The sequence below is a fragment of the Mauremys reevesii genome, linkage group 11, assembly GCF_016161935.1.
Source record: "Mauremys reevesii isolate NIE-2019 linkage group 11, ASM1616193v1, whole genome shotgun sequence".
NCBI lineage: Eukaryota > Metazoa > Chordata > Testudines > Geoemydidae > Mauremys > Mauremys reevesii.
The window spans coordinates 19,541,128-19,561,942 of NC_052633.1; the positions used below are offsets into that span (position 1 = coordinate 19,541,128).

Here is a 20,815-nt window from a genome sequence, read left to right on the forward strand (position 1 = left end):
CCCTAGAGATACAAACCAAGTCTTCGAGTGAAGACTAAGCAGCAGCAAGAGATGAACTCTTATTAAACAAAAATCCTTTTACTGTTACCAGGGCCGGCTCCAGAGCCCAGCGGGGCAAGCAGCCGCGTGGGGCGGCTCCTTCCCGGGGGGGCGGCAGGCTGGGCCGGACCTGGACCGGAGCCCCGGGACGACCGGACCTGCCGCAGGCATGACTGCGGAGGGGACGCTCGGCCCGCGGCTCGGCTGGACCTCCTGGAGGCATGACTGCGGCAGTTCAACCGGAGCTGCCGGACCAGCGAACCACCCGCAGCTGCGGGAGGTTCAGCCGAGCCGCGCGACCAGCGGACCCTCCGCAGTCATGCCCGCGGGAGGTCCGCTGCTCCCGCGGCTCGGGGGCGCCTCCCGGGCATGACTGCTTGGGGCGGCCAAATTTGTAGAGCCGCCCCTGACTGTTACCACCTAAATGTTCCTAGTAACCAAAGAGAAATTAAATATAGCAATGCTAGGGGGTGCATGTAACAGGCAAGTGTTTTTTTTTTTTTTACTATTAGCCATTCACTACTTTCTAATTGGAGGTTTAGACATACAGAATATTCAACAATGCACAATTCTCCCATTAAAGGTCATGTTTTATATGATAGGATATGATAAAATGGCTAGTAATAGCATGTTCTTGTGGAATTTATTTTAAGGTACAACTAGAACAAAGACAAATTCCCATATTAAGATAGGGTTCCTTTACTTATAAGGAAAATCCTATGCTTTTATTCTCAGTCTATAAAACACAAGAAAAAAGGAATGGGCTACAGAGACCCCTGTCAGTGAGTTAATTTAAGTAAGGTTTTTATAAGCACTATTTTCAGTCTCAGATAAAGACATATCAAAATATAAGTTGCTAAACCTACTACAAAATTTATGAAAATATTTGTCATGATGTTGCCATCAAAAAGTAACCTTATATAATGGCCTAATTTTAAAAAGTCAGTAAACTGACAGGTGCCATGGCAAGTTCCATTTATACTACTTCCATCTTTATGTTCATCAGTCACTGGTTTATTAAACTTTTAGAGGAGTTTGTGTAGTGTTTTTCACTGTTGTCCATAGGCAGTCTTTTCTTCACTGTTTATGAACACAAATCATCTGAGTTCTCTGGCAATTTTTTAGAAATTTGTGTATAGTACATAAGAATGGCCGTACTGGGTCAGACCAATGGTCCATCTAACCCAGTATCCTGTCTCAGACAGTGGCCAGTACCAGAACTTCAGGGATAGTGTACATAACGGGCAATTTTGGAAATTTAGAGTTATGCCAAGTATGGCATTACATCCCTCACCATTTTGGCTAACAGCCATTGATGAATTTATCTTCCATAAACTTACCTACTTCTTTTCTAAACCCAGTTATATTTTGGCCATCACAACATCCCATGATAATGAGTTTCCCAAGTTAATTATGCATTAGGTGCAATAGCTTTGGGTTCTGATAACAGGAAACCTATAACTAAATAACCACACAATGGGTCTGATCCAACGTACATTGAAGTCAACAAGAGTCTTTTTATAGATGTCAGTGTATGTCCGATCAGCCTTATGCTCCAAATAGCATATAGGCATTGCTTACATATCTCCAAAATATATCTGTAAGGAAGTTAACAGGTCGGTCTCTCTCTTTTTAATTAAAGAAAAAAGAAAGAACAAAAACAAAACATGCACACGTGCACACCCATACCCCGCAAAAAGCCTTCAGTAAGTTACCCTTATGGCTTGTTTGATAGCAGCTATGGCAACATGTACCTCATGGTCTGCAGAGTTGGAGCTCAAAGTCTCAAACAGAAAAAAAGAGAAATATAGTATGCATTGTCCTTGCATTCTCTAAAAACTAGCTAAAGCAGTAGTTTCTGATCAGAATTTCCCCCTCTCAATTACCAAACTCTGATAGGTGTACAAGAGCGCACATGCACACACGATATCTTCACGCATGGACGAATTGGGAAAATAGGGTTGCCTAGAAGAAAAAGAAAAGTTAACTTTCCATCACTATACTAGGGACGTGAAAACTCCTTCTCCTAGTATACACCTTGGGGCAGAACAGTGAATGAGGAAAATCCATCATTTGAATATGGGTGGCTACATGTTATTTAAAAAAGAATGAAATAAATACTAAGACCAAATGCTGAATAGTGCAACTCTTTCTTAAATTGTAAGAGCAGCATAACAGTAGAGCTCATTTATGTAGTACCTTTATCTTTGGAGTCAGCAAGAAGGTCATCAGCAGAGCAAGGGCTTTCCTCACTGCCCTCATTTGAGATAGTAAGAAATGAGGTGGGGGACACAGACTGGGAACGGCTGCTGTTGTTACTGCCTCTGTCTGCTCCACCGGGTGTTTGGGTATCCATGTTGCGAGTACTGCTACTGCGCTGCGCCAGCGGAGGGGGAGCACGGTGCCCATCTGGAATATCTTGTGGCTGTTACAAAACAAAAACAAAAACCATACTTTTTCATATGTGTGAGGCTGCCCATCTCATCAGGAAAGGGATTACTTTACAGCTTAAGCAGTTTCTTATACCTGGTCCACTACATAACAGAAGCCTATTCTGAGGAAGATCAATTATTGTACTACACAGACTCCAACAGATTATATGATAGGTCAGATTTCAGGAGAGTAGGAAATTCCTTGAAGAGCAATACACTTAAAGAAAGCCATGAAGACAGTTTTCCCAAAGGCAACAGTCATATGAAAACATAGCTAGGCAATCATTGAAGAGTGTAACAATTTAATATAAAACACCAGTGGTTCCTTTTTAGGGTTGGGTGTGTGAAATAGTTACTTCTGAAAGTCACTTATAAAAAAGGACAACCATGAATACTGATACAAAAAAGGCAAGAATTTTCCTAATTTTGGGGGGGTGGGGGGGCAAGGGGAGGAAGAAGAAAGTAAATGCTATGAAAATGACTAAAGCAATTCTCACCAAAATACGTTTTAGAGAATTGTTCCTTTTTCTGTTGATTATTTATGGCATAAATGCATCCGTGTAAACATGGTAAACATGAAGAGAACAGCAAAAGATTTAAAGGAAGTTATTTTCTATTCATGTGGTGGTGGAAGACAGTTAATCATTAGGAAATTTTTTATTCTGCTTCAGTAGAAGACAACAAGTTAATCATGTGCAAATTTACATTACCAAGTTTGTACAGTAAGTCAATCTGAAAAGAAAAATTCTCTTAAAAAAAAGGAAGCTTATTTTGAAAACAGTTTTTTGGGGGCAGTAGATACTTACAATCAGCTGTTCTTCCTTGCTTCCTGTCTCCTTAATTATTATCTCAATCTCCTGATTCAGCCCCTCTATGCTGTTCCGGAAACGTGATCCTGTCGATTTGGTTATGGGTATAACAGGAACAATTACACTTTTTGGGATGGGAGCCTGGAAAACCAAAAGGGAAGATGAGTAAATAAATATTGTAGATTTACACTTAAGAAAAGAAGCTAAAAAATTTAAAGCATACTGTTTTCCACTGAAAGAATTTTTATCAAAACAAAGCACAAACTTAGTTGTGTTAAGACGAAAGATGTGCCTTTAGATGAAAACAGATGTTCTGAGATGATTTTGCAAGTTTATATGCAACAGGAGAAAAACTATTAACTAGACAATTTCTAAATAGCCACCTAATCTCAAAAGTCTTTCCCTGACCACTACCCAGTCTGCCTCCAGCTCCCATGTTGCTCTGCAACACAGGAAAGCTAACCTTGAATGCTTATTATTATTAAGGAATAAAGGAAGAAAAACCTTTTGTAATAATAATAGAAGTCAATATTAAGAAATTTTCCATTTGGAGAAGTAAATTTTCCTCAGAGATACCTTCCTGCTCTCTGCCTGGGATTTCCTGGATTTGTGAGTGCTCTACTTTGGAAACAATGTTATTTTAACAGTATTTTTTAAAATGTAGTTTAAAATACTCAATTCCACTCCATCTGCATTTCACTTACTGTATATTCATAGCCTTGCTGAAATTTTAAGGCAGTTTTGTTTAGCAAAGGAAATAATTTTTTCTCCTTAAAAAGTACCTCCAGAAGGTTACTTTGAATTTACACTGACTTAGTACAATTGGTGAAGAAAAAAATTACATAGATATGGATCTATGTTTTGTTTCCTCACCACATATTAGATATGAAGACATGGAATGCCCACCTAAAGTACTTTTTTTTTTTTTTTTTCCAGATCTCTCATATTCACTTGTAAATGATTGGGGAGCGTACTAGTAAACAAGGGCCAGAGAAAACCTGCCCTGCCCCCAGTACACACCCCCGAACCTCTTCTGCAGCTGAACCCCCTGCCATACCCCGTACCACTCCTGCACCCCAACCCTCTGCCCTAAGCCCCCTGCTGCACCCCTCATCCCTCCTGAACCCCACACCCCAACTCCCTGCCCTGCACCCCCTGGTGGAGTTGGGGTGGGGATTTTGGGGAAAGGGTTGGAATGGGGGCAGGGAAGGGGTGAGAAGAGGCGGGGCCTCATATAAGGGGTGGAGTTGGGGCAGGGCCACGGGCGGCAGGGGGGAGGTGTCAGTAATGCGGCTCTCATGTGGCCCTCGTGATCATTTGAGTTTGAGACCCCTGTCTTAGATTCTAGGATTAGGAAGATAACGGAACCCCATCTCAAACAAGAGCAGATCTTCTTTAGGAAAGGACGAGGAACCACACAGACAAATGTTTTTAATTCAGGAAGGAATGGAAAAATGGCTAAGGGACCAAGAGGATAGCTTCTGCGCTTTTATAGACCTAGAAAGATATACCAGAAGGCTCATAGAAGGATTCCCAGACCAGTGCTGAGGAAAGATGGAGAGTCTGAGGACTTAACTATGGTGAATGCCTTAGACAGATCACCAAAACAATTATCTGAACATGTTTTGGAATGACACACCCTTTTGAAAGTCAGATTGTGCTGGGTTTGGCTCTCAGTCTGCTGCTGTTTATCATATTGATGAACTATGTTAGTAGGAAATGGTGAGAAGCTGCTATATGCAGATGACATAGCAAAAACGCCATCCTCAAAATATGACCTAGAGGAAATATTAAACCAGTAATGTGATCAGCTGAGTAGGCGTGGAACGAAAATGAGCATGACTAAAACTGAGGTCATTTAGGTCTGAAGAGATGCTACAAGAAACTGGACACAGTGATTAATGGAATGAGACTAAATCAGACTGACCAGTTCAAGTACCTTGGCGGTTGGATTACAGAAGACTATGTGTTTTAACATGCGATACAGTGCAGACTGGGGAGTGCTGGACGAGCATCAAATACGATCTCAGGGGTTGCGTAGGACAAGTGTATGCCACTGAGACTAAAAGCCCAACTGTATGTAACAACGGCATGCAATGCTATACGGTGCAGAAACATTAGTGATACAGAGATGTTAGTTCAACACCTTCATGTGTCTGAGATGAGGCATCTTTGCCCCGTAAGAGGAGTTACACAAATAGACTTCAAAATGTAAGTATTAGGATGAAAGTCAAAGTTCATGATGTGGTGAATAAAATCCAGGAACCATGACTTTGCTGGTTCAGATACATACAGAGAATGAAGGAAGAGGACCTGGCAAAGACAGCATGGAAGAAGAGGGTAGTAGGAATGAGACCCTGAAGAAAGCTGAGGAAGCAATGGACGTATTGCATCTAAGCAGATGGGAAGGAGGTGAATCTTAGTGTCACCTCAGACAGACGAAGATGGCAGATGCTTGCACAGTGACCCGACACCTATCGATGTGATAAGGGAAAGAAGATTTGGACAGGGCTGCCGGGGGGGAGGGCAAGTGGGGCAATTTGCCCCAGGCCTCGCAGGGGCCCCGTGAGCCCTGGCCTGGCGGTGGTCTGTGTCTTCGGCAGCATTTCGGCGGTGGGGGGCCCTTCAGTGCTGCCAAAGACGCGGAGCAACTGAAGGCCCCCCTGCCGCTGAAATGCTGCCGAAGACCCGGACTGCTGCCGGGTGAGTACAAGCGCTGCAACTCCCCTGCTTTGTCCCAGGCCCCCTGAATCCTCTGGGCAGCCCTGGATTTGGAGCAGAGGGAAGGGACATAACATGAGAGGTAGAAGGCTGATTTAAGCATTAGTGTTTTTTTGAACTAAGTGGTAAAGTTGAATAGCAGACGAAGGAAACAGAGGAGAGAGGAAACACCAATAACAAATGGTTATTTACTCCACAGTAACTGTCGCTCTTTGAGAAGTTGTAGTGAGTGTGAATTACATTGTAGGTGCATATAGCCCTATGCACACAAGCTTGTAATCTTTTCTAAGTAGCAGTATCCATCAGCATGCACCCTGACCCTCCTCATGCTCCCAAAGGGAAGACTAGCCTCAGCACTCCCTCAGTTGCAGTTTGAAACCTGTGTCTGCTGTGCACTCCAAAAAGTGGGGATGGAGGGCAGGGCAGGGATCCACATGGACTACAACTTCTCAAAGAAGCAGTTTCTCTAGGGCTAATTAACCATTCTCTCCTCAAGTGTCAGTATGGATCCCATTGTAGGTGGCTGATGAGTATTTCTCAGGAGGGTGGGAATAAGTAACATAAATTCAATAGAGATTGGAGCACTACTCTCTCAAATTTGATATCCAATCTAGCAGCTAAATCCAATCCATGCTTGACAAACACAAGTGGATTGCTCCATGTAGTTGCCTTGAAGATTTCAAATATCTGCACATTTCAGAAACAGACATGTCTCCACCTCCTAAACAGCAGTGGAAAGACTGGGACCAGAACCTCACATAATACTTCACAAGGAAGGTTGTAGCTGCTCCCAGAGAGCCAAGAGGGGGGTAGGGAGTTTCATCTCATGATATATTTTTTGAGGATGAGGGCTATCAATATAGCTTTTGGTGGAAATAAAAGGACAAACTATGGCCAAACTGGCCACCAGGACTGTGATTTCCAGTCCCTCCCCTTCCTGCTACAGGCAGAACCAATCTAGGCAGCCATCTTCCTGTAACACGGAATAATGGTTCTTTGAAATATTGTGAGTAGAGAGCAGAACCTGCCCTTATAGGGTATGTCTACATTGCATGCTAAGCCCAGGTCTGTGGGACCGGGGCTTGTCAACTTGGTGTTTCCCAGCCTGCACCTGAGCATTCACACTGGACCAGGGTCTCACAGCCATGCTAATGTGACCATACTGCACTACCCTGACTTTCCGAGTCCGGTATGTAGCTTGACCTGCATCCACAGTGCACAATGAAAGGGCTTGGACCCGAGTCACAGCAGGATGAGGACCCAAGTCTTAAGTGCTTGCTGACTTGAGTCAGACTGATTTGTGTGCGGACAGAAGGGTGGCTTGGGCTCAAAACTGAGTCACAGTCCGTGCTTAGTGTGCAGCGTAGACACTAAGGTATATGTACTGAAATGTAATATATTCTTAGAGTTGTACCTTATATAAAACTCAAATCAGGGTCCAACTTTATAAATTTAGGACGTCATTTTCTTCTGTAACTATACATTACCTACTGTACATTGTAACTCTTGGTTTTTAAATCCTGTCATAGGTTTTTAAAACAGTAAAGTGGGAGAGGGGAGCAACAACTTTTCTCAAAGGAGGGAAGGAAAAAAGTTAAACCACACTGATAATGGAACAACTTCCCAAACACACTGATAATGAGTGATTTTTAAATCATTCGTATTTACCAAAAGGCTGGCTTATTTAATTCCACTGAAATAAAAAAAAAAAAAAATCAAAAGTATTAAGGACACCTTATTTATGTACATCAGCATTCATCATACTAATGTTATTTTCGTTTTAATTTCAATGTCCTTGAACTCTTACCTACATCCTCTCAGAAGCCCACTTCTGAATTTTCAATGTACTAAATGGCTTGGTTGAGACAATTATTAGTTTTCAAAACTTTATTAGTTCACTTTAGGGTGTTGGAAATGCTTACTTAGATTGCACAGATATACACATTATCTATACTGATTTTGTACAGAAAACTGAAAAAGCATTGAATCGTTTCATTAATATGAAATTACCATAATTTCTAACATTTTCTACACTGAGATCATAATTATCTTCATTTAAAAGGAAGTAAATTATTGTATTTGAAACAGTTAAGAACTATAAGCATCCAAAAGCAGCTATACAGAGTTCAAGGGAATCCACTGACAGCATAGTTAACTTGGATACAGTGAAATTCCACGTACAGGGCAAAATTCTTAAGTCTTTAAATGCTATTTTTCCCCCCCTCACTAAAACTATCACTATTCCCCTTACTAAACTATTAATATACAGGAATTTGTTCCAATAAGGAACTCAAGTTTGGCTCACAGCCAAGTAGAATGAAAGTCCCAGTTGTTTTAAGCACTGCAACTCAACTTCTAGGGAAATTGTTCCAAATCTGAGGCAGAGGAGGAAGGGCCAACAATTTAAGAGGAGTGCACTGTATATGTTGTCAAGGTTCCCTCCCCACTTTGAACTCTAGGGTACAGATGTGGGGACCCGCATGAAAGAGCCCCTAAGCTTATTTCTACCAGCTTAGTTAAAAACTTCCCTCAAGGCACAAATTCTTCCTTGTCCTTGAATAGTATGCTGCCATCACCAAGTGAGTTAGACAAAGATTCAGGAAAAGGACCACTTGGAGTTCCTGTTTCTCCAAAATATCCCCTCAACCCCTTTCCTGGGGAGGCTGGAGAATAATATACCACTCAAATAGGTAAACAAGGTGAGCACAGACCAGACCCTTGGGTTTTTAGGACACTAAAAACCAATCAGGTTCTTAAAAACAAAACTTTATAATAAAGAAAAAAGTAAACGCAGCACCTCTGTAAAATCAGGATGGAAAATAATTTTACAGGGTAGTAAGAGTTAAAACAGAGGATTCCCCTCTAGGCAAAACTTTAAAGTTACAAAAAAACAGGAATAAATCTCCCTCTTAGCATAGGGAAAATTCACAAGCTAAAACAAAAGATAATCTAACACATTTCCTTGCTATTACTTACAGTTGGTAATCTAAGATGCTTATTTCAGATATGGCTTTAGAAAAATATATATTTCCTACCCTGGTCCCTGTCTGTCCTGGAGATAAAGACAAAACAAAAACCTTCCCCCCACAAATCTGAAAGTATCTTCTCCCCTTATTGGTCCTTTTGGTCATGTGCCAACCAGGTTATTTAAGCTTCTTAACCCTTTACAGGTAAAGGAGGGATTTTATGCTACCCTTAGCTGTATGTTCATGACATGTGTACTTTGTGGAAATCTTTGCTTATGCTTTTTGTTTTGGTCTCTCACCGTCGGCAGTAAGGAAAAAATAAATGAGTCACTAGTTGCTTTGGAAATTTTCCACAGGAGTTACATGACCTTTCTTGCAGCTTAATCTAGATCATTTTCCTGGAACCAGTAGCCCATAGGGGATTCCACATGAAGAATGGAGATTCATGCAGTTTTCCAAAAAGTTTCTGCAGCTCTCCTATACTGGGTTAGAAACATTGTAACATCCACACTGCAGTTTTTAAAGTAACTGCAGATGAGGCATGGTACAGCATTCAAGAAGGACCTTTTCTTGCATCAGCAGGAACTTTAGGGACTGTCCTGAGTGGTATCTTCTCTAACAGCAAGAAGAGGTTCGGTACTGGTACCCCAACCATAAGCTAGACAGATCAGTGGAATGCTCTGCAGAAGCCTTTGCTCAAGTGCAGCTTTAGTCATAGGCTGACTAGAGAATGGCCTAAACTGAGAGAGAAATATTTCATTACTGCCAATCTCCTCATCTTTTTGCATTTCAAGATTTAGTACATTACAAATGTTCACTTGGTTTGTTTTACATAATTTGTTTTCTGGGCTTTTTTTTAAAAACTCAAGACATTTTCCACCATTTCTATTCTAAGACTTTCCAATTACTTTCAGCTTTCCTCTGTTTGTAATTGTTAATCTGAAACAGAGCGTGGTAAATACAGTCAGTCAATCAGCCTGCTCCCTCCTGGTATTCATTCTAATTTTTACTGATGGTGCTGCTTTGGGATTTGCCTGATGTTCTTCCTAGCAACTGAGCGTTCTCTTCCACTGAGCTCTTGCCAGTGATTGGAAGTGTGAGGCACTTTCAAGTCTTCAGGCACATTAGATTTGACTCTCCAGGGTTGGAAAAAAGTCTCTCCACAACACAACTAGTAGGTCTTCCTCCAATTTCAAGGGGTTTAAATTGGTAATTGTTAAAGAAAAAACAAAAAAACAAAAAGCAGTCTCTTCATAGAGCTATGATTAGCTGTGTGCTGATCTCTTGAAGGACAACGCGTAGGCCCAGTGTTCCAGTGACAGCTGATCAAAATAAAAGAATAACTCATGATTCCCAACCCCCCCAACCCCATTTTGGTCAATTTTAAACTGAATTTTTTTTTCCCAACCTGCTCAAGTTCTTTTATTATGGAATGAGAAACATGAACTGTGTACCATCTTCCTTACTTCTCCTAGAAAAGAGGTAATCTATTTAATGAAGCACCTGTTCTGCATCAGCCGGTGTGGTGAGTTTAGATGGATTGCACATCATAAAAGACACCAGGAGACACCACAAGTTTGGCAATCTTCATCCATGTTATAACCAAAGCACTAGCTGCTCCATAGTTCAGGTTGTCATTACTTTTTCAACTCTTGCTTCTCCACCTTCCACCCCTGCCCTTCTTGTCTGAAAAAATTTAGACTTTTCCATAAGAGGAAAAACAACTGAAGGCCAGTATAAAGAATTACTTCTATTTTTCCCAAACATGTCCAAAATCTTTGACTCCAATATCCTATACCTCCAAGTAAGTGTATATTATGCTTCTCTACATTTATATTCTTTCTTGGTCAAAGATAATAACAAGGAAGTGATTGGGAGGGTGGAACAGGACAGACTGATCCAAGGCAGTAAATCAAGAAAGCAGGTCAGTAAGTAAGAGCCAGACAAGTCAGTGGGATCATCAAATATCCAAGGATGAATGTGGGGAGACTGCGAGAGAAGATAAAGTAGTGAGGTCTGAGGCTGGGGGAAGATAAAGATGGGGGGCCAGATCTTTTAACTGGTGTAAAATCAGCTTAGCTTGATTTACAGATAGGTAGGGCAGTGGACTGTGGAGAGAAAACAGCGTTCTTAGGAACAAAATACAGGGGAGGGAAGACATTTGAGCTAGAAACCATGAAGTGGTCTGTAAATCTTACCGAAGTGAAAATGCATTGCAACATTAACATCAGAACCAAAGGACAAAACAAATAATAATGGAAGAGGGATCATCAAGCACCTTCAGTGCTACTCACTGCATCAGGAGTAAAAATTCATGTAAGAAAAATAAATTTAAAAATAGCTAGAAATTCAAAGGTTTGCTGAAGTAGTGGCCCAAATCAACATTGAACCTAAAAAGCCAATCTCATTCTGTTCTTGCGTCACTAAAATAAATGTAACAATTGCCTCATTACTCACCTGCTTCCCATCCAACCTTATAATGGAAGGTTCCAAAAGACCTACTGGAGACAGCACAACTCTGTGCTGACTACACTGCCACCCAAAGGAATTCCCCAACTACACTGAAAGAACAGGCTTCTTTGGCGGAAGCACTTGCTCAGGCAACTTAACACACGACATAAGCAACATATTTTGCTTTTTCTCTTGAAGCAATGTGATGGCCTTCAGGAGACCACACTACTGCATGCTCATGGGTTTTTGTGTTTGTTTTTTTTAAACAATGTATTTCTGGCATTAGTAGTCCTCTCTCTCATTGCTGATGTAAATGGTGATAATCTCAGGGTATTTGGGCACTGAAAATTATGGTGAAAAAGATAATAGCACTAATAAAAGCTGTTATCAGAGCAGATGTATTATAGATAAACTTGCTAATTCTGTCGCTCTTGCTTCTCTCCCTGGTTAGAACTGGGAGGGCTGCTTCATCAGTGACTTTTCACATTTTTCTGCTGGCTTATCTTTACTCTCCTTGCATACTTTTCCCACCACCACACATGCACTTCTTCCATGTTCTGCTGAAGTCTGAGTACTGTTAAAAGTCTTTTCCAAGTTTGGTGGTTCTGGGAACGCTGAATTTTTGTTGTTTACATGAACAATGAGTTACAAGCATTTCCTGGGCAGAAATTGCCACAGAGTTCTCTCTCTCATATATTTATGTGGTAACATTTCCTAATATACTAATTACACTATTACTCTTGCTACTTTTACTTATTACTTACTACTATTACTAAAGCATAGCCCTGCCTTAGAGAAACTGTTGTCTTTAAATAATCCAGAAACAAATCTACCCGGTAGAAGCATTTGGTCAGCTTCTTGAGAATGGGCACTTACTCAAAATAGTCCTATCAAGAAACACTTAGCACTAGACCTTGGGAGACTCCAATCTACATCTGAGGAGCCTTCCTGGGAATGTTCAAGCTAGCATGTGAGCAATGTCTGCTGCCTGCAAACTGAGTCATGCATGGACATGTGACTTGCCCATGTGACTCTAAACTCCATCTTGCTTCTGTGATTTTCCACAGTAAGAACAAAGGGGTTTCCTTCCACGTGGCAGAAGATATAAAAGGCCATGGAAACCCCTCCATTTGGTCTTCAATCCTGCTTCTGACCTCTGGAGGAACTGTGCTTGAAACTGAAGCTCTGAACGACCCATCCAAGCTGGGATGTTTATACTCCAGAGACTTGATTGGTTTAAATCAGCAGTAATCTTATCAAACCTGAAACAAGCCTGAACTAAGAACTTTGCAACTGTTGTATGTATTTAATTCCATTTAACCAATTTTAACTCTCATCTACATTTTTTTCTTTTCATGAATAAACCTTTAGTTTTTAGATTCTAAAGGACTGGCAACAGCGTGATTTGTGGGTAAGATCTGACTGGTATATTGACCTGGGTCTGGGGCTTGGGCCTTTGGGATCGAGAGAACCTTTTTCTTTTACTGGGGTATTGGTTTTCATAACCATTCATCCCCATAAGGAGCAGTGCTGGTGGTGATACTGGGAAACTAGAGCGTCTAAGGGAATAGCTTGTATGACTTCTGGTTAGCCAGTGGGGTAAAACCAAAGGGGAGAGGACGGAGGCGTAGTGTGGCGTATTTCGTCACAAACGGGCAGGCCGCCATGTGACCCAGGAGACCGAGGCAAGTGTGAACTGAAGTCAACGGAGCAACTTGCAGACTCTGGATGATGGCCACCATTGCGGTAAGCAGGCTCTGGCAAGGTTGAAGTCCACGGTGGCGCCAATGAAGTCTATCCTCTGAGTGGGAGTCAGAGTTGATTTTTCCGCATTGATCATTAGGCCTAGACGTAGGAAAAGGTCCTTGACAATGCCGATGTGATGGATCACTTGTGCCTCGGAGGCCCCTCGGGTGAGCCAGTCGTCTAGATACGGAAAAACGTGTATCCGACGGCGGCGGAGGTGGGCGGCGACTACAGCCACGCATTTTGTAAATACTCTTGGGGCTGTAGAGAGTCCGAAAGGTAGGACCACAAACTGAAAATGTTGGCGGTTGATTACGAACCAGAGGAACCTCCTGTGAGGTGGGTAGATGGCTATGTGAAAATACGCATCTTTCATGTCGAGGGCAGCATACCAGTCTCCAGGATCCAGGGATGGGATGATGGTCCCCAGGGATACCATACGGAACTTCAACTTTATCATGTATCTGTTGAGTTCCCGCAGATCCAGGATGGGTCTGAGACCCCCCTTTGCCTTGGGGATTAGGAAGTAGCGGGAGTAAAACCCCGTGCCCCATTCGTGTTCCGGTACCTCCTCTATGGCTCCTTTGGCAAGGAGCGTCTGCACCTCCTGTAGGAGGAGCTGCTCGTGAGAGGGGTCCCTGAAGAGGGACGAGGAAGGGGTGTAGAAGGGGGGGCATGAAATAAATTGGTAGGTGGTACCCCAATTCCAGCATGCGTAAGACCCAGCAATCTGACATTAGCTGGGACCACACAGGGAGGAAAAGGGAGAGGCGGTTGGAGAAAGGAGGGAACGGATCCTGTGACGATACTGGTATGATGCCCTCGGGCGCACCTTCAAAAGGAGGGTTTTGGCCCTGTGGAAGGTTTGGAGGAACCTTGGTTCTGGCCACCTTGGTTGCCTGATTGCCTCCGGCGACCGGTTCTACCCCGCCTTCTAGCAAAGTCCTGTCTCTGTCTGGGCTGAGGGTAAGAGTGGTGTGGCTGGGGGTGGAAGGGCCTGCGCTGGGTAACTGGCGTGTGCATGCCTAGTGAGCGCATAATGACCCTGTTATCTTTTAGGCTTTGCAGCCTAGGGTCTCTGTCTTATCAGAGAACAGGCCTTACCCTTCAAAGGCGCTCCGGGGGGAGGCCTGAGACTTGCAGCCATGAGATACGCCTCATAGTAACCCCAGAGGCTAGGGTCCTGGCCGCTGAGTCTGCGGCATCCAGGGAAGCCTGGAGGGAAGTTCTAGTGACCTCTTTTCCCTCGTCCAGGATGGCCGCAAATTCCTGTTGGGAGTCCTGCGGGAGCAACTACTTGAATTTGTCTGCCGCCGCCCAGGTATTCTGGTTATAGCGGCTAAGGAGGGCTTGTTGATTAGCCACGCGGAGTTGGAGTGCCCCTGCAGAATAGACTTTGTGCCCCAGCAAGTCCATGCACCTCACGTCCTTTGATTTCGGGGCTGGGGCCTGCTGGCCATGGCGCTCTCTCTCGTTGACCAACTGGACAACTAGGGAGCAAGGAGGGGGATGGACATATAAGTATTCATAGCCCTTGGAGGGCACCATATAATTTACGTTCCACTCTTCGGGCAGCAGGTGGGACAGAGGCCGCAGACTGCCAGATTGTGTTGGCATTGGCCTGGATAGTCCGTATAAAGGGGAGGGCCACTCTCGTGGGGGCATCAGATAAGATGTCCACCACGGGGTCCTCTACCTCTAGGACCTCCTCGACTTGCAAGTTCATATTCTGTGCCACACGCCGGAGGAGGTCCTGGTGGGCCCTCAGGTCGATTGGTGGAGGGCCTACAGACGACGTTCCGGCTACCGCCTCGTCAGGGGAGGAGGATGAGGAAAGACCTGGGACAAGCGGGTCAGTCAAGGGCTCTTCTTGCTGGACAGCCTCTGTCTCCCGTGGGATCTGGAAATCCTGAGGCTGGACCGACACTTCCTCCGAAGCAGAAGGAGGAGGGTGGCTTATCATGGCTTCCAGCACTTGGTGTTCTGATGTGGCAGAACGCGATGGACCTGGATGCGCACCTTGGGCCTGATGATATGCCCAAGGTGTCCAGAATGCCCACTGTTGAGGACCGTGATCCTGAGCCTGGGGCTCGTGGAATATCGCGGCAGGCACATTGGCGTCCTTGTCTTGGGCATACGCACTGTCCGCCTGCGAAGATACGGATGGGTGCCGGGACGGCCAGGGAGGAGCTGAAAGACCCTGGTAGAAAACCCTTTATCTTGCCATTGGTGATCTCCTCGGCACCGGGGATCGGTACCCGGAGTCATACCGGTGCCGAGAGTGAGACCGGGGCCTGTGACCAGCGCGGTGCCGGGAGGTCGACCTGGATCTCGAAGGTCTGCGGCGAAAACGGCTGCGAGAGTTGTGGTGCTGGGAGCAGAGCCGAGAGCTGGAGCAGTACCGAGAGTACCGGGCCAGAGGCTGAGATGTCGATCTATGCCGTGAGTACGACCGGTACTGAATGGGCAAGCGGTGCCGGGACTGCGAGCAGCATTGGGACCGTGATCGTCGAGACCGTGAACGGTGCCGGGACATGGATCGTCATCGGTACTGGTCTGCCGAGCCGACTGAGGGAAGCCTCATTATGGCTGGCTTGCCTCTGGAGTGTAATACCCGCACCGCCGGTGCCGGGGGTTGAAGCAGGACAGACTCAGTCATGGCAATAAGGTCCCTGGCTGTGGAGAATGTCTCTGGTGTAGAGGGGACCATAAGCTCAACCACAGGCCTCAGCGGGGAGCTCTCAGGGACCAGACTCGACGGCCCCCGCGGGACCGGAGTCAACGGTACTGCAGCAGTCGGTGCCTCAGCAGGTGCAGGTGCCGGGCGGTCCGAACGGGGCTGTGTCTGTGGTGCCAAAGGCACAGATGTAGAGGACTTAGATCTCTTCTGCTTCAGGGAGAGAGATCGGTGCTGAGCAGGACCCTGTGCCGGAGATGGCCGGTGCCGCGGTGTTTTGGCGGTGCTGGCACGGTCCGGTGCCGGAGGAGCACTGCTAGCAGTGCGCTCAGCGGTCGGTGCCAAGGACAGAGGGTTCAAAGCTGCCTCCATGAGGAGATTCTTTAGGCGAAAGTCTCTCTCTTTCTTTGTCCTCGGCTTTAATGCCTTGCAAATATGGCACTTATCTGTAATGTGCAATTCCCCGAGGCACTTTAGACAAGAGTCATGGGGATCGCTTGTGGGCATCGGCTTATGACAGGCTGAGCATGGTTTGAACCCCAGTGAACCGGGCATGGGCCCCGGCACTGGGCGCGGGGAAGGGGCTAATGCCCAAACCCTGCTGAACTATATAAGAACTATCAAATTAACTACAACTATAACTATACTATACTATACTATAACTATATACAACAAAGGTAGCGAAGAAATAAGGAGTAGCTAGGGAAGTGGAGGACAGCTAAGCCGCGCTCCACTGTTCCAACGACAGACATGGGCGGTAAGAAGGAACTGAGGAGCAGTTGGGTCGGCAGGGGTATATATCCGGCGCCATGGTGGCGCCACTCCAGGGGGCGACCCAGCCGACCCACCGGGGGTTGCTAGGGTAAAAATCTTCCAACGAACGTGCACGCGGCGCGCGCACACCTAACTGGAATGGATATGAGCAAGCATTCGAAGAAGAACTTACTGTTCTCTTGAGGGAGTACAACCCATATGATAACCTAAATATTAAATTATAAAAACTCCAAAAATAAGGATGTTTAGACAAAGCACTGCTCTCAAATGCAAGTCTCATTGTATTTCCTAAAATGATAGCAAAAGCAAATTTTTTCTTGGTAAGGAAATGAAATCTGCTACTTGAAGACCATAACTTTGCCCAGTATGCTGCAAAGCTATTAAGGAGTTCACAGAGTAGATGAATGAAGAGTATTACTATAACCAGATTCTTGGACCAGCCTCACTCACCAAGAGTGATAAAATTGCCAAGGGGTGGTTAGGGATTGGAGAGAGACCCTGCTCCCAACCTATTTACTAAACTAACTATGAATTAAAATGACTTAACAGAAGAACACTAAGGGAGCACTTGCTGAGCAATGGAGCACTATTCCAATGGTCATCACAGACAGTAAAAAGGAACCGAAGCGGGGGGAGGGTGGGAGCTGGTCGGCAGGGTCATATATTGAGCGCCATGAAGGTGCCACTCCAGGGGGCTCCACAGCTGACCTGATGGGAGCTGCTAAGTGAAAACTTTCCAATGACCAGGCACATGATGTGCGTACACCTGATTGGAACTGACGTGAACAAGCACTCAAAGAACTGTTATTTTCGGTGCAAATGCAAATCATAACAACCCAAATGCATAGGATCCTCCAAGCACTACAGAAAAATTCTTGGACATTTAATAGTCACCTTTAACACCCTCCTATAAAGAGAGCTTTATAATGTAATGTTTAGAGAAACTATTCAGACACTCAAATTGATTTCTTTACAAATCTCTAAAAACAGTGCTCTGCTCAGAAACCTTAACATATTTGGACACTAATTTACTACTACTGGAGTAGATTTTTGAACAGGCACTTATTTATTTATTTTTTTAAAAACAGGTTGTCAGACTATAAACAACTATAAACAACATGTTTTCACCTGTTAAAGTAGAGTAAGCATGTGGAAGAGATTGCTTAGAACACCAGCTCCATTAGGATAACCAAAGCTGGAGAGCTCTCTTCCAGACACCAGTTGCTCGGAACATTTCTTTGCAACAGATAAATCTTAGTAGCTATAAGGCTTCTTGAATCTTGCAGGGATATGAAACTTGTTAAATTAACAGCTTCCACCACCCACTCCCCCAGAACTAAAGCTCATTTTCACATGGGTTATTTATTGTGATTATTGCCTAGAGTTTTTGTCCTAGTTTAATCAGGACACCAAAGCTCTGAAGTGTCCAGTCAGATTGGGAAACTATTTTGACAACCAGTTTTAGAGACAGGGTACAAATCAGCAGTCATCTAGATAATGCTCACCCTTCAATTCCTTAAAGCGTTCAAATTTAATTCTACTGTCACCTCTGGAGAGAACTCAGAGGATAGGTGCTAGCCCAAGTGGCAGGGCAAAGAATTGGAAACACAGTTTCCCTAGAAGAATCTCAAGTACCGATAGTGACAGGGTCTATTAGAGAAGCATTCTATTAGTCCCTGGATTAACTGTGAGAATGTTCTTGTTGATTTAATCCAGAAATTCTTGATTAAGATCTGAGGTGTGTTTGTTCTTCTTTGGAAGACACATTAAACAAAAAAGGAGAAACATCCCAAATTTTGCTCTTCCCCTAAAACTAGACTTACTGCTCATTTTGGCAATCAGTGATGATTTGCATGACCATTTTTTTTCCCTGCCCAAGGGGAAACAAGAACAAAAATCTGCAAGGGAAGGAGCCAGAGACCTATGCTTGGCATGACTGGTCCTGTTTGCAATTTGTTAGATTAGAATGGAAATGTGACACCACACCCCATAATCTCCATACTAATATTATGATATGAGTATGTCATATTTATGATGCATTTTATGCAAGATAGATCATGTAAGATATCATTGAAAGGTTATGATTTACTGAATATGATTATCCTACTTATATGCAAGCATCATTTTGGTATTTGAAGTTAAGAATATTATCTATGTATCTATTAGAAACGTGTTTACACCTGGGATATGCCCACTAGGCAAAAGATCGTCAATCTAGGTGTCTGGCTGGGAAGGGCCCATTCAGGAGTACAACAGGTCTTAGAAGAAGCTAATTCTGAGGATGCTACAAACAGCCTCCTAGTCATGGCTGCTATGACACTACCGGGGCACGTGACCATACCACTTGGTATTAGACTTCATCTTGGAATACCAGTGTTTTTCCACTGAAGAGCGTTGGAACCAAGCTTGGAGATGAAGAGTTCCCACCATATCAAAAGCTATTTAAGGCAGGGGAGTGACATCATTGTGGTTCTTCACTGACTCTGGTCCCAAAAGGAGACTCTTGGAAACACCTGAGGAACAAAGACTGAACTGGGATAGAACTGCTGGACCCAGGCTAGAGGGATTTCTAGCCTGTGAAAGGAACACCTGGCGTTTTTAAGCTGCAAGCAAGGGCAGCTGGCCCCTTAAAAATCTGCAGCTGGCTTAAATCATCATTTAGGGTGAGAATTTGCTATTTATATCCAATCTCTTTAGTGTATTAAGCTCAGATTGCATTTGTGTTTATTTCCTAGGTAACCTGCTTTGATCTGTTTGCTACCCCTTATAATCACTTAAAATCTATCTTTTGTAGTTAATAAATTTGCCTTTGCTTCATCACAAACCAGTGTGTGGAAGTTGTACCTTGAGGCAAAAAGCTGTTGTATATTCTCTCTCCACATTGAGGGAGAGGGCAAATTTCATGAGCTTACACTGTACAGATCTCTGTGCAGCACAAGACGGTGTAATTTTGGGTTCACACCCCAGAGGGGGGAATGCTCTTGAACAGCGTGGAAGTTCCTTAGCTGTAGCTTCCCCATGCAGAGCTGATCACAGCAGCCTGTAAATTCTGCAGCTAAGTGTGTCCCTACCTGTGTGTATGCTAGTGAAAGAGCAAGCTTGGAGGGCTTGGAAACTTATAGCAGCACAGTGTGAGGGGAGGCCCAGGCTGGGGAGTCAGGTGGGGTCGGTGGTACCCCAGTTCCAGGTGGCACCCTGGGGGAAACCCGTCAGAGGAAACTCTCTATTAGGAACAATTAACATGATCATGAAGAACATTTTCTCAAATTCACATTGCTAGATACAAATGGAACTGATTTGAAAATCTAAGATGTGCAGAGATCATGATCTGCAACTCCGACAATTTCTTCAACTGGTTGTACATGTCTGATACTAAAATTTAAAGAAGTTTTTTTTTGAGGAATCATGGTAGGAATTCAGACTGTGATAAGATACAAGAACATGCGCCTATTGGGAAGATATCTATGCTTCTCCCTTCATCCTAAACACAAGGATGAATTTAGTGACACAGAAGTAGTAAAGAACTTTTGAATGGATATTTTCATACCCTCTACAGTTCTAGAGGAAAAATTAAATGCTTTGTAAATATATTCTTATCATCCTTCCTCTGCAGTTTGTGACTGAGGATTCACTATTCTTCCCTGAGTCACTCACAAGCTACCATCTTTCCAACCAAATGGGACTCCATTCAAAGGAAGTCAGCGTCAACTCCTAATCCCTTCATGTCTACCAGATGGACAACTGGGATACCTCCATAGCACTCAGCCCAGGACTGCCCAGTACCCAAGAGCCAAGAAGAAACTAAACTTTACTCTCAAGATGCTACCACCAGGCTGGTTCTATGCAGTTTTCTATATGCAAATTCATAACCCTAGACACATCACTTTACCTGTAAGATTATTTCATAGAATTAGATTAAATTTATCTATGCTGACTGACTTCTAATTCAGTGAACTGAACTATATTATCCTTCTGCCTCGGAGTCCTTACAAATTACGTTGTAAATTAGTATATTCTTCACCAAACTCCCTTTAAAGTTTTTTAAAATTTAGAGAAAACACACACACACACCCCACTTCAGCATGCTACAGAAAATCAGTTTCATCTCATAAGACAAAAAGGTTCTATACATTTCACAGATATACATCATTCAGCAGTAATCAAGTATTTCAAAACATATGGTGGTATTTTTTCTATAAA

General features: G+C 43.8%; 1 protein-coding gene across 1 annotated transcript in view; it reads right to left on the bottom strand.

Annotated features, from left to right (window-relative positions):
- The window catches only part of FAM117B (family with sequence similarity 117 member B), an 81,599-nt gene that overhangs the window by 18,391 nt on the left and 42,393 nt on the right, over positions 1-20,815 (bottom strand). Inside the window, 2 exon segments of the mRNA XM_039495932.1 lie at positions 2,239-2,464; positions 3,278-3,421. Of these exon segments, the coding sequence (XP_039351866.1) occupies positions 2,239-2,464; positions 3,278-3,421 (370 nt within the window).